The 15,928-nt window shown below is 46.6% G+C and overlaps 1 protein-coding gene across 5 annotated transcripts in view; it reads right to left on the minus strand.

Moving 5' to 3' along the window:
* Window positions 1–15,928, minus strand: part of OSBP2 (oxysterol binding protein 2) — a gene marked incomplete at its 5' end in the record, with an annotated part of 180,987 nt that overhangs the window by 106,203 nt on the left and 58,856 nt on the right. Inside the window, one exon of one of the 5 annotated variants that reach the window (XM_081174819.1) lies at window positions 11,674–11,743. The exons of 3 other annotated variants lie outside the window; for them this stretch is intronic. In XM_081174819.1, the coding sequence (XP_081030945.1) occupies window positions 11,674–11,743 (70 nt within the window). Of the gene's footprint in view, window positions 1–1,575; window positions 1,709–11,673; window positions 11,744–15,928 lie in introns of those variants that run through there. One more of the 5 variants, XM_081174818.1, reaches the window with a different exon arrangement.

The raw sequence follows: 15,928 nt of genomic DNA on the forward strand, positions 1-15,928 counted from the left end.
CTCCAGAACGAATTAAGTACTTAACCTGAGATACCACTGTACTGCCGTGAGGCAGCTCTGACCCACCAAAAGTATTCCACATGCAATGCCATAGAGCACTGTGTCAAGCACCCCATCAACACAAAGCATTATTCTATCATATATGGCAGTGTTTTTCAACCACTGTTCCGCGGCACACTAGTGTGCCACAAGATGTTGCCTGGTGTGCCGTGGGAAAAATTGAAAAATTCGAAAGATTTAAAAAAAAATAAATGTCAAATTTCCGCCCACTAGGCGGGCGCCGGACTGTGTCCACCCTATTTTCCATCCGTCCTGGGTGGGGATCAGATCGGATGGGATCGGATGAGAGCGGACAGGCGGTCCGCTCTCATCCGATTCCCCATAGAGAGCAGCGGGGCTGTGACATCTCCCACACAGTGGTGGTGTGCCTCGTGATTTTTTTCATGAAACAAGTGTGCCTTTGCCCAAAAAAGGTTGAAAAACACTGATATAAGGAAGACTTTGCCAAGCTGGGCCCCCCTCCAGATATTGTCAATACAACTCCCGTCAGCCCCTGCCAGTTTGTACTGATGGGTGTTGTAGTCTGAAAGGTACCAAGTTCCTGAAGGCAAAGATAAGGGAAGGAGCAGACCACTTCTACAGAGACAGAACCTTTCCCATGTTTGCTTCAAGGTATATATTTTGCTACAAAAACCTCAAAATACCACTTTTCACTTTTAAATGCCACCATCCACATATTTTGTGCTTCGGGAAATGTTTTTTCACCTTCCAGCTGAATTCAGAGCATGCTAGAGTTATGCAAGAGCCAGTTCTTCAAGAACTCACCACCTCGTGCCAGTTAAAACAGGCAAAGGGGCAGGTGATCGGAAGTGTTAGGAGTTAAGTTTGGTACACAGAGATAAGTTGGGGACAGGGGTGGGGACTACAGTGTTGTACAGTGGTACCTCAGGTTAAGTACTTAATTCGTTCTGGAGGTCCGTTCTTAACCTGAAACTGTTCTTAACCTGAAGCACCACTTTAGCTAATGGGGCCTCCTGCTGCTGCCACGCCACAGGAGCCTGATTTCTGTTCTTATCCTGAAGCAAAGTTCTTAACCTGAAGCACTATTTCTGGGTTAGCGGAGTCTGTAACCTGAAGCGTATGTAACCCGAGGTACCACTGAACTTATAAATAGGATGTAGTCAAAAGAGAAACAAAGTAAGCCACATTCTCCACGTTTATGAAAAACGTGGATTTCCCCCACTCTGATCCGTGACAATTTCACACTCTCCACGGCTGCCGAGAGAAGGAGAATTAAGCTCTGTGCAGACATAGTTGGTAGTCTATTGCTGTTGCTCCCTTTCATTCCGCATGAGATTAACATGCTTTTCTCAGCTGCAAGGCAACCTCCCCCACACCCCCACAATAAAGCACAACACTTTCCCCGTTTTCTTTTTAAAGTACACAAATATCCCCATGAATTGATCATGCAGTGAAATATACCAGTCAGTGGAAGCCGGAAGGGCCCATAGATAACCGAAGGCCTCTGGAAAGGGGGTGGTGATGGGGGGAGAAGTCCAGAGAAGGCCAACTAACCCTTCTTAATTTTATTCAGGCAGCCCGAGTTGCAGAAGGAGCGGACGGATCCTGACTCCCAGCAGCCCCTCCCCTTCATTCCCGCCGTCAGAGGGGTCTGGCGGAAGCTCCAGCTCAGGGCATTGCCTGAGGTTGTTTATAAAAAAAAAATAAAAATGGAAGACACTAATATTTAAGAAACATCCTGATTCAGCAGGGAGATGGTGGCCTGCTGCATCACTGCTCTCAGAGAAAGCACATCCCACATTACAGATTCTGGCCACATGCTATGCCTCTCTCTCCATATAGTTTAGCCCCATGGACCTCCCGGCAACCATGAAAGCTGCCTCATTATACCACAATGCACCACAGCCTCTCTTTGGGAGCAATAAGGCAAGGCTTAACTCCATCCCTGCTGGGGAGACAGGAGTTCTCTCGGAAAGTAAAAGGGGAATGGAACAGGGAAGAGAGAGAGCCGCATATGAAACGCATAGGCTGCATTGCCGGCTTGCTGCTTCCCCTTTATGGAACATGCGCTTTGCAAAGTCACATGGACCACAGGAAGCTGACAAAGGCGATCTGGGAAGGTAATTGGGGAAAGAGCCCTGTGCCTTTAAATCCTTGCTAGAGGTTGTTTTTAGGACGTTTGCTGAAATATGCATCAGAGCTTAAACACACACACACACACACACAGCTTGGAAGAGTGATTTCTACATCATTCTGTTAAATGAAAAATGACCTAAAAACTACGTTCAGAAAATGAACAATTCTGTATTCGCCCCCAAAATAAATTTCATACCCAAAGGGAAAGGTTTCTCACCCCTCTACTGGAGGAGAAATCTGGGCTTGCCCCCAAACTGAATATGCAGCTTCCCCACCCCACACTCTACCCCACAGAAGGAATTTGACAAGAGCGAGAGAGAAAATGCTGGATAAATTCCTGTTAGGTGTGAGCTACAGTAACCTCACTATGGAAAGGGAATTTGCTGCTGAATAGGAGTTGGGAGAGATGAGGGGGGAAATGGGGAAACCACCTATAAATGCCTACAAGCATTTTATTTTATTATTCCCAGTCCTTGTAACCTTTAGGGGGAAATCCTAAAGTCTGTCGGACCACAAAGTAAAGATTCAGAGCTCAGAGTAAGAAGAAAATGTATAGACTAACAGCACACATTCGCGTTCCGGAGAGCGGTTGCAGCTTAGTGACAGAGCAACTGCTTTGCATGCAGAAGATCCCAGAGTTGATCCCCTAGGAAGAGATTCCTTGTCTGAAACGCTGGAGGACTGCTGCCAGTCAGTGTAAACAATACTGAGTCAGTGGGTGTTATAGGTTGTAACCAATGCTAGTCCTACTCAGAGCAGTCACACTGAAACTAGGTTTACATACATAGCTCAGTCTGTAGCATCTCTTGGGATGTTGTTGTTGTTGTTTAGTCGTGTCCGACTCTTCGTGACCCCATGGACCAGAGCACGCCAGGCACTTCTGTCTTCCACTGCCTCCCGCAGTTTGGTCAGGCTCATGTTTGTAGCTTCAAGAACACTGTCCAACCATCTCATCCTCTGTCGTACCCTTCTCCTTGTGCCCTCCATCTTTCCCAACATCAGGGCCTTTTCCAGGGAGTCTTCTCTTCTCATGAGGTGGCCAAAGTATTGGAGCCTCAGCTTCAGGATCTGTCCTTCCAGTGAGCACTCAGGGCTGATTTCCTTCAGAATGGATAGGTTTGATCTTCTTGCAGTCCATGGGACTCTCAAGAGTCTCCTCCAGCACCAGAATTCAAAAGCATCCATTCTTCGGCGATCAGCCTTCTTTATGGTCCAGCTCTCACTTCCATACCTCACTACTGGGAAAACCATGGCTTTAACTATACGGACCTTTGTTGGCAAAGTGATGTCTCTGCTTTTTAAGATGCTGTCTAGGTTTGTCACTGCTTTTCTCCCAAGAAGCAGGCGTTTTTTTAATTTCGTGGCTGCTGTCACCATCTGTGGTGATCCTGGAGCCCAAAAAAGTAAAATCTCTCGCTGCCTCCATTTCTTCCCCTTCTATTTGCCAGGAGGTGATGGGACCAGTGGCCATGATCTCTTGGGATAAGTGTAGTTAAAGTGCACTTCCCTTAACAGCCAACAGGAGGCAGTGTCCCTGTGGTCAGAGACAAAATGGCCATTTGTTCAGCTGTCTCATCCATAAACTATGGCTTAGCACCAATGCTCAAGCATTTGTGAGCTCCTGGAGAGGAGATTCTGCTCCAGACGAACCATAAGCTCAGATTCAGACAACACATTAAGCTGAACCAATACAAGGACCAGAGGAAGCAGGAAACAGCCAGCACCGCCTCTCCAGGAACCCTCTTGCTACTGCGTTCCCAATCAACCATAGTTTGGCTTAGAGTTACGTACAAACCAGCTCTCTTATCTTGGTTTATTAAGAAAAGCATCCAAAAGTCATGGTAGGGAAATACAGACATTAAGACCGACCGAAAATCCACAAAGGAGAGGATGAGCTTGTGAATTTGCCAGAAGTATTGCTAGGCAATACGAAAACGAAATCATCTTATTCCGCCTAATAATCTTTAAATGGACTGTGGGAGGTGGGATGCCAGCTAAATTAGATTAGACGGTACTCGATGCAGAAACATCTCAGGCTGCACCAAAGGCTAAAGAGATTGAAACACGGATGCAGTCAGGAGCAGGGGTAACCATAGACTGGCACATTCTGAAACATCACAGGGATATATAAACTACTGCATTCTCTTGCATCAGCTGCTAAAACCATCTTTTAAACAGAGTTTATCTTTTGTTTCTATTTAGATCTGCATGCAGAAATCTGGGGGTTGAGGGATGAGAAATAGGAAGATGCTACCATTAATATTATCAGAAAAAGCCTGAAATAAGTCTGTGGCTCCATCTGGCTGGGCTTTTATTAGTTGTTATTAATAATAAATGTGCATATTGACAGCTTTATAATTAGCTCCTGAATACGCCCAAGATCCGTGCAGGGAGATTGATTTCCTCGTGCAATACTTGTTCGACTGCCAGCCTTGTCTCCCAGCTTGCTTGCTTCCTCCCACAGACCCTCTTTCTTCCATTCTTCAACCCCACCCTTGGCCAACAACCCAGGGACACAAACCTCTGTATTCTGTTGCACCAGCAAAAGAGTTCATGCTGAGTTCTGAAAGGTCTGCGGTTTTAGCCTCATTTTATTTATGTCCCACTTCTCCCCGCCCCCCCCGCCCCAATAAAGGAATTGGAGAGTGCCAGGAAGGACCCACAACAATAAAAGAAGCCCACAGTCCTGGGCTTAGAGCATGGGTAGGCAAACTAAGGCCTGGGGGCCGGATCCGGCCCAATCGCCTTCTAAATCCGGCCCACGGATAGGCTGGGAATCAGCATGTTTTCACATGAGTAGAATGTGTCCTTTTATTTAAAATGCATCTCTGGGTTATTTGTGGGGCATAGGAATTCGTTCACCCCCCCCCCAATATATACCTGCATTGCAGGGGGTTCTGACACTAGATGATCCTCAGGGTCCCTTCCAACGCTATGATTCTATCCCTTCTAATTACCGTATTTTTTGCTCCATAAGACTCACTTTTTCCCTCCTAAAAAGTAAGGGGAAATGTGTGTGCGTCTTATGGAGCGAATGCAGGCTGCGCAGCTATCCCAGAAGCCAGAACAGCAAGATGGAGCGCTGCTTTTGCTGCGCAGCGATCCCTCTTGCTGTTCTGGCTTCTGGGATTCAGAATATTTTTTTTCTTGTTTTCCTCCTCCAAAAACTAGGTGCGTCTTGTGGTCTGGTGCGTCTTAAAGAGCGAAAAATACGGTATACAATAGAAAGAAAACAGTGTACAGTGGTACCTCGGGTTACGGACGCTTCAGGTTACAGATGCTTCAGGTTACAGACTCCGCTAACCCAGAAATAGTACCTCGGGTTAAGAACTTTGCTTCAGGATGAGATCAGAAATCGCACGGCAGCGGCGCAGCGGCAGCAGGAGGCCCCATTAGCTTAAGTGCTGCTTCAGGTTAAGAAAGGACCACCAGAAAGAATTAAGTTCTTAACCCGAGGTACCACTGTACATTTCCAAGTTTGCACTGGTATGCTGAAATAAGAACTGTTATATAGAACATAAGAAGAGCCAGATAAGGTCAATGGCCCATCTAGTCCAGGACCCTTTTCTCTTCCATTCTGAAGACAGATGCAAAGAATTCATAGAGTTTCTCTGCAATGTTTGTATCCTCCTTTAGCACACCTTTGATTCCCTTGCCATCCAAGGGCCCAGCTGTCTCCCAGCCTCCTGCTACTAATGCATTTAAAGAATGGAAGCCAGTCCTCTAACACTGCCTGGAAGCCTGAACTCCAGATATTCTCAACTAACAGCCCCATCAGCCCCAACAGGCACAGCTGAGCTAGCTGAGGCTGATGGTAGATGAAGATGATGATGATGATGATGATATTTATTTGTACCCTGCCCATCTGACTGGTTGCCCCAGCCACTCTGGGCGGCTTCCAGCATATATAAAGACATAACAAAACATTAAGCCTAAAATACCTTCCCTATACAGGGCTGCCTTCAGATGTTTCCTAAATGTTATATAATTACTCACCTCCTTAACATCTGATGGGAGGGCATTCCACAAGGTGGGCGCCACTACCGAGAAGGCCCTCTGCCTCTGATGTAGTCCCAAGCATTTGGAGGGCACCAGATTGGTGAAATGGGCCTTGTGTGGGGCGGGGTGTTGGATCAGAAGTGGTGCCGCCACCACCCATGCCTTGCTCTCTGAAACCGCTAATCTAACTGCAGACAACAAAGATGCACAGAGCATCCTTGCACATCTAATGAACAGGGCTAGAAAGCTGACATCAACATTCAAAAGCAAACAATGAAAAAGTTTGAGACTGGTGGAAAAGGTAGTATCCGGCCACAGCTGTCCCTGGACAGGCTCGAACCGCCAACTTTCAGATTCACCTTCTCTATGTTGGGTCTACCCCAACTTCATCCCACGCTATAAATTAGGGGGTGAGGAAACACTAGAGTAAGGAATCACGAGTCTATGAGCCAGATGCAGCCCACGGTGTCTCTTGAATCTGGCAAGCAGCCTCTCATCCTTGGCCCTGTCCACCACATGCCTATTATAGCTTTAGGGGGTGGAGGAAGCTGCCATTGGTACCAATGGAAGCTTTTTTTCTTAATCTAATTGTTGAAGGGGGGATTTGCAACCATCTCCACCCCCATCATTCTGCCCGGACACTGAGGTCCAGCTCCGAGGGCCTTCTGGTGGTTCCCTCGCTGCGAGAAGCCAAGTTATAGGGAACCAGGCAAAGGGCCTTCTCGGTAGTGGCACCTGCCCTATGGAACGCCCTTCCACCAGATGTCAAAGAAAAAAACAACTACCAGACTTTTAGAAGACATCTGAAGGCAGCCCTGTTTAGGGAAGCTTTTAAAAAAGGGATGCGGGTGGCACTGTGGGTTAAACCACAGAGCCTAGGGCTTGCCGATCAGAAGGTTGGTGGTTCGAATCCCCGTGACGGGGTAAGTTCCTGTTGTTCGGTCCCAGCTCGTGCCAACCTAGTAGTTCAAAAGCATGTCAAAGTGCAAGTAGATAAATAGGTACTGCTCTGGCAGGAAGGTAAATGGCGTTTCCGTGCGCTGCTCTGGTTCGCCAGAAGCGGCTTAGTCATGCTGGCCACATGACCCGTAAGCTGTACGCCGGCTCCCTCAGCCAATAAAGCGAGATGAGCGCCGCAATCCCAGAGTCGGCCATGACTAGACCCAATGGTCAGGGGTCCCTTTACCTTTATCTAGGTTATTGTATTTTAATATTCTGTTGGAAGCCGCCCAGAGTGGCTGAGGAAACCCAGCCAGATGGGTGGGGTATATATAATACATTATTATTATTATTATTATTATTATTATTATTATTATTATTAATTATTACTATCTCTTTCTTTCCCTTCCCAGCTCTGATGCATCCCAACCCACAACCCCCAGTGCAGCAATGTGCGTGGGGTGGGGTGGGGAGTCCCCACTGGGAACAAATTGTTACTCAGGGCAGGGCAGAGGACAGAAGGGCTGGGGGGAAAGAGAAGGGGAGAAGCAGGAGAGAGAGAGAGAGAGAGAGAGAGAGAGAGAGAGAGAGAGAGAGAAGGGGGAGGGGTCATCATCACACACTCTTTTGAGGGGTAGATGACTTGTGTGAGTGTGTGCGGGAGCGTTCACTGTGCCCCGAGAGCAATCTTTCTTTTTTAAAAGACAGAGCGAATTACTACAAAGAATAATGGAAATAATGAAAGCAGCCATAGATCATAGCATACCGAAGGAACAAGTTATTTCAAGTCAAAGGTTTCAGCGTTCACGCCATCGGGCGCAAGCGAATGTTTCAATTTGCCAATGACTTAGGAACGATTCCTGATTTTCTAAGAAGCTATTACAATGCTATTTTCCTCCCTCCGCTCTTGTATAGCTGGCTCATTTAAACATAACAACGCCACCGCGCTCCACTTTCCCATTCTGTCATTCTCGGGAGTATTTTCCATTAACTTCACGTATCAAAGCCTAGTGACTATAATCACATACATGGCTAATGCTGCATCAGTTTAACAGTAATTTCTTTATATAATTCAGGAGAAGTAGCAAAGGATCTGGCATTATCTGGCTCATCTTTTCTACAGCAGTTCCAATTTTACTCCCGTACCTGTTTGCAACTCAACACATCCCCCACGTATGATAAAAAGAGCTCCCCCCCCAACTGTTATGGTGTTGCTTAGATGTGTTTCTATATATAAACACTTGCTCTTAACAAGATTATTTCCTTTTTTCCATAAATATATTCCCATTCATAAAATGTTTTGAACTTAAGAATAGCCCTATGGCCGATCACAGTTCAGTATCCATTCTCAAAGTGGCCAACCAGATGTCCATGGGAAAACCCTAAGCAGGATCTGACCTAACAGCAACACTCTTCCTGTGGCTTCCAGTAATTGGTATTCAGAGGCAGAGTATAGCCATTGTGACTAGTAACCTCTGATAACCTTGCCCCATCATGCATTTATGCATTCAACTCAATACTGACTCCCATCTGTAATTCTGACTCGTTCACCTTCTCAGTGAAAACATAAGATCTTACAGAATTCAGATTTTAACAGTTTTTACAACCTTGAATAAACAGCCTTTCAGAATTAGCACCGTCTGTACTTCAGAAACCGTGCTATTTCTGAAAGGCTGCTTATTCAAGATTGTAAAAAAACAACAACATTCAAAACCTGAACTCTCCCGATCTCATTTTCATCTGATATTTACAGATCTGCAAATATTCAGACTGTGAAAACTGGATCGCATTCATGAAAGGTTTTCATTGAAGGCCAGGAAGCACGTATTAGCGAAGAAATCTTTATTTTTCATACATGCAGTTCACTGAAAGCAGTCTTAAGGCCTCCACACTCGGGCCCTCAGACTCCAGTCATTATCCCCGAAAGCTACCCGTGCTTCAGGTGGATCAATGCATAACGACAACGTGGAAAATTAGAGACTTCAGAGGGCTTGAAAAGCGTGTGAGATGTCAATCGGGCCTTGGCTATCAATGCCCTCCAAAAGCAACACAAGAATTCTATATTTCACATCAACTCGTCATCTCATTCAAGCAAAACAAGCTGTTCAGAACCTGCTTCAACAGTCCGTTTCTGTTTTCAGAAGCAGCATATTAAGCTCGCAAGCCACTCGTTTTTGTTTCCATGTGCACTTAGCTCTTGACAACAAGAGTTTCTCACTCCCCTGATATTCCTCTAGAAGATGGAAAATTGAAAGTGGTTCTATTTGCACCAAATTCCAAAGCACTGGAACTGGATTTATCTCCCAGGTCAAACTTAATGTACTAGTGGTTTCCTCTAAAGTTCTACAAAGTGCCAAAGAAGATTCGGAGGGTGGAGGGGGATAGAGGGAAATGCAATGCTACTGAATGAGTTAACTGGGGCTCTCACAAAGCAAACCCCCACACTCTGGAATAGTCTGGATTGCATGGAAATCATAGAATCATAAGAGTTGGAAGGGAGCACAAGGATCATCTAGTCCAACCCCCACAATGCAATCTTTCATCCAATGCAGACCTTGAACCCACAACCCTGAGATTAATAGGCTCATGCTCTAACGACTGGTCTAGTGCGGTAGCTCATCTAAAGTCCAGTTTCCCAAAGCAAGCAGCACATATTTTTTTTCTTTTTAAAGGGTGCTAAGGAAGTTGAATAGACTGTGATTACACTAATCCAGCAAAGCCATGATGCATCATTTCTCTACTTTAAAACCTTATCACACATAATTTCTTACTAATTTCTCAGCCTCCAAATCAGCCACCTCAATATCAAATCATAAATCCAAGAATAAAAATAAAAGGCAATACCTCGATTCTGGCATGTAGTATGTGTTTTAAAGAGCTCATTTGCGGCAACCAACCTGACTCATCACCATTTTCTTTGGTCCTACATAGCGGTGGTTACCAATCTTTTTGGTATGGTGATCCCAGAAGCCCAAATTTCCTTGCTATGACAATTTATTGTCTCATGAATTTGGGGTGTTGAGTCTTCTGCAGCAGTCTGTTTTGTGCATTTTAACTGCAACTCTGCCTCTTTTGTTAACAATTCTTGAGGCATCCCATAAAATTCTTTACTCAGTGTCCCTATCGATGTAGAATTTGTTGAAAGAATTATACCTACAAAGTTATTCACAGTTTTGTTTAAGGCGATGTATGAACCGCATCTGTTGGTGGGGAAAGATGCACCAAACAGGGGCAATTGTAGGGAGGAGGGATTGTATATTTCTCACCCAGAAGTGAAAACAGTGAGCTACTACAGAGAAATCTGTATATTTTTCATAGTAGATAGCTTGTAGTGGGACACATTGTCAAACCAGGGTGCTCAGTTATTTCCTAATGATGAGTTTTTGCAATTAGTAAATCATGTTCTGATATGGGCACAATCCACTCAAAGTGAAACATGTTACGGCTGCTATCCCAAGCATGCTTACCTGGGAGTGAGTCCTATGGAACTCACTGCTACTTCTGAATTAAACTGGCTGCACATTCTATTGATTTCAATGGGAAAGCTCTAACAGATGTAATGGGAACCTCCCACTGGAACCCATAGGAACCGAAAGTGTATATATTCTGGCTGGATCGCACCCTCTATCAATTAAATGCTAACTTTAAGCATGGCTAAAGAAAATACATGATTGTGATTGTGATTAAAGCGCCCCCTTTAATGATTATTAACTTATTAAATCATTCACTCTTATTACTACTAATTTAGTAACAGTTACACACAGTTAAGCATTTCTGTTAAAACGTTATGGTAAAATGCCCCATTGAATTAAGCGAGAGAGATTTACAGCCTATGCACGTCTACAGGGAAGTGAAGCAAATTCCTAGAGTGGCTGAAATCTTAGCTCAATGCTGACCGAGTGATGCTTGACTGTTCCGGACAGACCAGAGGAGGCTCACCTGAAGCTACCCAGGTCCAAGTGCTGAATCACCAGGGAGGGTGGGTGTCACTGTCAGAAGCCAGGCCCCTCCCTTGGCTTCCCCGTGTGCCTGCCACCCGCTTGCGGGTCATGACCCACAGGTTGGGAAACGCTGCTATAGGAGGACAAGCCTGTGTTAGGGAAACTGCCCCCTCCCCTCCCCTCCGAAGGATGCTTTGACACCACTTCCAACCAGCAAAACTGTACCCTGCCAGTATTGCAGTGCTTCTCTCTTTGACTAACAGAGAATCAATACTAGGCTCCACCAACCCTCCCAGAGGAACCGGCAGGGTTTTATCCAGAGCTGTACAAATTCACGGAGGGTTTCTGTTTTTGTTTAAAGCAACTTGATCTAAACAAGAGGACAGCTTTCTGGAAGCGAGAAGTTACAATACACAGGTGATTCTCCCCCCCCCCCACTGCAGGGAGTATCGAAATTCCCAGTGCCTTGTCTGTAAAAGAGGCAGCGTTCGCTGCCGCCACCCGCTTCCAAGCTGCCACCTTTCCTGACACGATAAGCAAGTCTCGGTTTGGGCACCCCAGCCTTTGCCCCCACCCCACCCCACGCAGCAGCCCATCACCCCTCCCCTCCCCAGCTTTGCTCCTATGCTTCTCTGACCTTGCCACGTGACGGAGACCTCACTCTGATGGGGCCGCAGGCAGAGGTGACCCATAAGGTTAAGGCACATTTCCCCCATGGAGAGCTGGCAGGAGAGGGGAGGCTTAGGGGGGGAGGGGGAGCCAAGGCTTCTTGTGCAGTCCAGCTTCGCGGAGAGACTGGGAACCAAGTGCTTACTCAGAGAGGCACTGCCCAGGCAAAGGGGGGGGGGAGAGAAGAAGCAGAGATCGCCTCTACAGAAGGGGGGGGGAGTGAGAAAGAGAGCAGGGGTCCTGGCCAGGAAACGGAGCATCTCTCATGAATCGGCCCCCTCCTCCCAGGACTTGGGCTCCTTACTCTTCCGCCACCCCCAACCTGAGAGATCGGAGAGAGATGCCCTGCTCAGCTACAGCTTTTTACAAGAATCCTTAAGAGTTGCAAAATAATAATAATAATAATAATAATCCCCAAAACCACTGAATTTCCTTTCTCCACCCACCCCCCCACCTTCCACTTTGTATATTTTCACATTAGAAGCAATAGATGGGAGGGTTCACCTAAAAATATTAGGGTAGGGGGCTGCTGTTCCTCTCCAGAAAGTGGGTTCACCCACAGTACTCATGAAAGCCAAGCAGTTCAAACTCCCCCCCCCTCCATTTTATACCTCCTTTTCTTCCCCAGTTCTCAGCCTGGACAGCTGCTCCACCCTGAGGTGCCATTTCCATACAGCCGGAAGAACGGGCTAAGGAGTGGAGCTGCGTGCGAGAGAGAAACAGGAGGGGAGGAAAGACCCCACTCCCCTTTTGCTCTGCTTTGCCAGTCCAGCAATAGGGGGGGGAGAGGCTACACTCCCCGATCTCCCCAACCCCCCCTTACTCACCCTGCCAAGTCTTCCCCTCGCAGCAGCTAGAGAGACAAAGGACAAGTCTTCCTTAAACCTGCCGTGGGGTGGGGTGGGGTGCGCGTGTGGGGCTTATAGTGGTCTTCCACTCTGGTATGTTTCCTTTCCCACCTCAGTCCATCCGTCTTCAGCCCCTCCCTCGTCTCGGTTGCCGAGAAAGGCAGGCGAAAGCAAATAAATACAAGCAAGTGAAATCTCCGGATGGGGATCCGCAAGGAGCTCTCATCAATCTCCACCCAGGAGAGGAGTCGCAGCTGCTGCTGCTGCCGCTGCCGTCGCCGCCGAGGCTGCCTAGGGCAGCGATCTGATCAGCACCATGGACAGCCGCCAGATGGATGGGTCTCCCAAAAAAACCACCGGCACACACTCAAGGAGAAGGAGAGGAGACTTATTGGGCAGTCATGTGTTCTGCCGGGTGCTGGGCGGCCCCACCCACTCCCAATTCTCCCTTCCTGGCTCTTGGAACATCGCCGCCCTCCCCTTCGCAAATCTGGGGTGTGACAAACTGATCAAGCCACCGTGCTGCTGCTGGCTGCTGCCTTCTTCCTTCCCTTCCCCACAGTCCACAAAATAAGGAGGTTTTAAAAAGCACCAACTCAACTTGGTGATCTTTCTAAGGTCTTGAAACCAGAGCAAGTGGGACTTCTTCAGCATGGTTTCATATGTACGCTTTCAGGCTGAGGCTAGCTGGCTGGCCACCTCCTCCGTGGGACCTTTTTTTGTTTTGTTGTGGTTTTTCCAGAACAGAACAAGCTACCATCTGAACGCATCATCAAGGCATTTTGTGAGACTATTTCAACTGATGGGCAAGTCTGCTGAAAACATCCACTCCTATCGAAGAAATACCTGGAGATGAGCTTCCGAAGGTAGCCTTTGCGGTTCTAAAACAGAGAGTTGCCGGAGGAAAGCAGCGAAACATTTGCACCAACGGATATCTTGGTTTGGCCTACTTGACTCGGGTTGCATATAAATTGGACACTGAATTAACATCCATTTTGCTAAGAAATAAAACCACGCACTGACTCTGTTGCAGTTCAGGCACAGGCTGAAAGACTTTTTCGCCAAAGCATGTGATTGACATACTCAACCAATCAGTGTTCTGCAAGAGAGGGCATCCCACAGGTGCTGTCCAAAGTCTGTTCTGTATGATGTCAGAATCAGAACTTTAATGTGGTAGCAAGTAAATCCTTTGGAACTCCCTCCCACTGCATAACAGACAGGTGTCTTCTCTATTAGGTTTTTGGTACCTGCTAAATGCCTTCCTCTTTCAACAAACCTGCTAAAATCTTTATCCCTGTTGGTATCTGTCTTTGATGTGAATTGATTTTATGTCCATGCCACTGTCGTTTTTAACTGTTTTATATTTTTTGTTTTTAAATTTGTGATTTCTTATATTTTTAAAAAATATATATAACTGTTTTGTATCTCTTATTATATTGCATATGCTTAAACTGTTTTTAATTCTGAATTTTTAATTGTTGCAACACGCCCTGGGACTTGCTGGTGAAGAGAAGGTAGTTACTTAAATTAATAATAATAATTGCAGCCGTATGGGAAGCAAATAACCATAAAAAATCTATGTTCCTGTCCACTGTTTTATATAATATTTGGCTTTTACTATATCGTTATATTATTGTTGCAAAGATCCCAGACATGTTTTACGTGCCTAAGCGGTGTATAAATCTTTTAAATAGATATTTTAAATAGTGGGAGAGGTGAGAAGCAGGGCTCCCTCCATCTGCCCTGCTGTGCCAGGCCAACCCCACTGGGCGTCCTCTTCCCTCAATTGACACCTGGGATAGCCATTCCATCAGACTGCCTCAAAAGGAGAGAGAGAGAAAGTAGAAGGATCAATCCATCCGCTTTGCCCAAAGCCCAGCTCCATTAGGCACCTCCTACCTCTGAACTAGGGACGTGGGTGGTGCTGTGGTCTAAACCACAGAGCCTGGGGCTTGCCAATCGGAAGGTCAGCGGTTCGAATCCCCACACTGGGGTGAGCTCCCGTTGCTCGGTCCCTGCTCCTGCCAACCTAGCAATTCAAAAGCACGTCAAAGTGCAAGTAGATAAATAGGTACCGCTCCGGCGGGAAGGTAAACGGCGTTTCCGTGCGCTGCTCTGGTTCGCCAGAAGCGGCTTAGTCATGCTGGCCACATGACCCAGAAGCTGTCTGCGAACAAACGCTGGCTCCCTCAGCCAGTAAAGCAAGAAAAGCGCCGCAACCCCAGAGTCGTCCACGACTGGACTTAACGGTCAGGGGTCCCTTTACCTTTTTACCTTTTTACCTCTGAACTATGCAAGCTGGTCATTAGAAGAACAATTGTTTAAGAACTGGTCTTGTGTTTCTCTTCCCCTCACCTCCCCTCCTCCTTGTGTGGTGTGGGTTTTTATTTAGATAGTAAGCCTGTGAGCAAGAAGGGATTGTATTGCTTCGATTAATCATTTGTTGTAAGCCACTCTGGGAGTCTTTTTGGCTGAAGAGCAAGTTACAAATGCTCTAAATAAAAATAAAAATAAAAAAGAGTTCTCATGTGGAAGAGGGAAAAAGAGTGTCACGCCCATTTCTGCTGCCCCTGCTGGTACAAGTTCAACCTGGAATTTCGCCAAAGTGATGAAATTAATGGGTTTGTACAACAATGGCAACCACCAGGAAAGCTCAGAGTGTGTCCAGTTGCTCATTCAGCAGCAGAAGTAAAAGTTAATGAACTATTCTCTCTTTTTGTAATTGATTTCACGAGCCCCCCCCCCCAAATTATTTTCTACATTTGGGGGTCCTCTCAATAGATTCATCATTTGTGTTTTTTTGCTGTGGCGCAGACTTCAACCTTATTGGGAGGAATTACATTTAAACTATAAGAATTTATTATTAATTATAAAATCCAATTAGGGACGCGGGTGGCACTGTGGGTAAAAACCTCAGCGCCTAGGGCTTGCCGATCGAAAGGTTGGCGGTTCGAATCCCCGCGGCGGGGTGCGCTCCCATTGCTCGGTCCCAGCGCCTGCCAACCTAGCAGTTCGAAAGCACCCCCGGGTGCAAGTAGATAAATAGGGACTGCTTACTGGCGGGAAGGTAAACGGCGTTTCCGTGTGCTGCGCTGGCTCACCAGATGCAGCTTTGTCACGCTGGCCACGTGACCCGGAAGTGTCTCCGGACAGCGCTGGCCCTCGGCCTCTTGAGTGAGATGGGCGCACAACCCTAGAGTCTGTCAAGACTGGCCCGTACGGGCAGGGGTAGCTTTAGCTTTATAAAATCCAATTAAGGCTTTCTACATTGATAAAATTGGGGCATCCTCATAATTTGGGAAAGGTTGGTTACTAAAAAACAAACAAAAAACCCAAGTCCACTTCAGTACAAAAAAAGTTGTGTTGTGGAGCCAT

The sequence above is a fragment of the Podarcis bocagei genome, assembly GCF_964188305.1.
Source record: "Podarcis bocagei genome assembly, chromosome: 16".
NCBI classification, from domain to species: domain Eukaryota; kingdom Metazoa; phylum Chordata; class Lepidosauria; order Squamata; family Lacertidae; genus Podarcis; species Podarcis bocagei.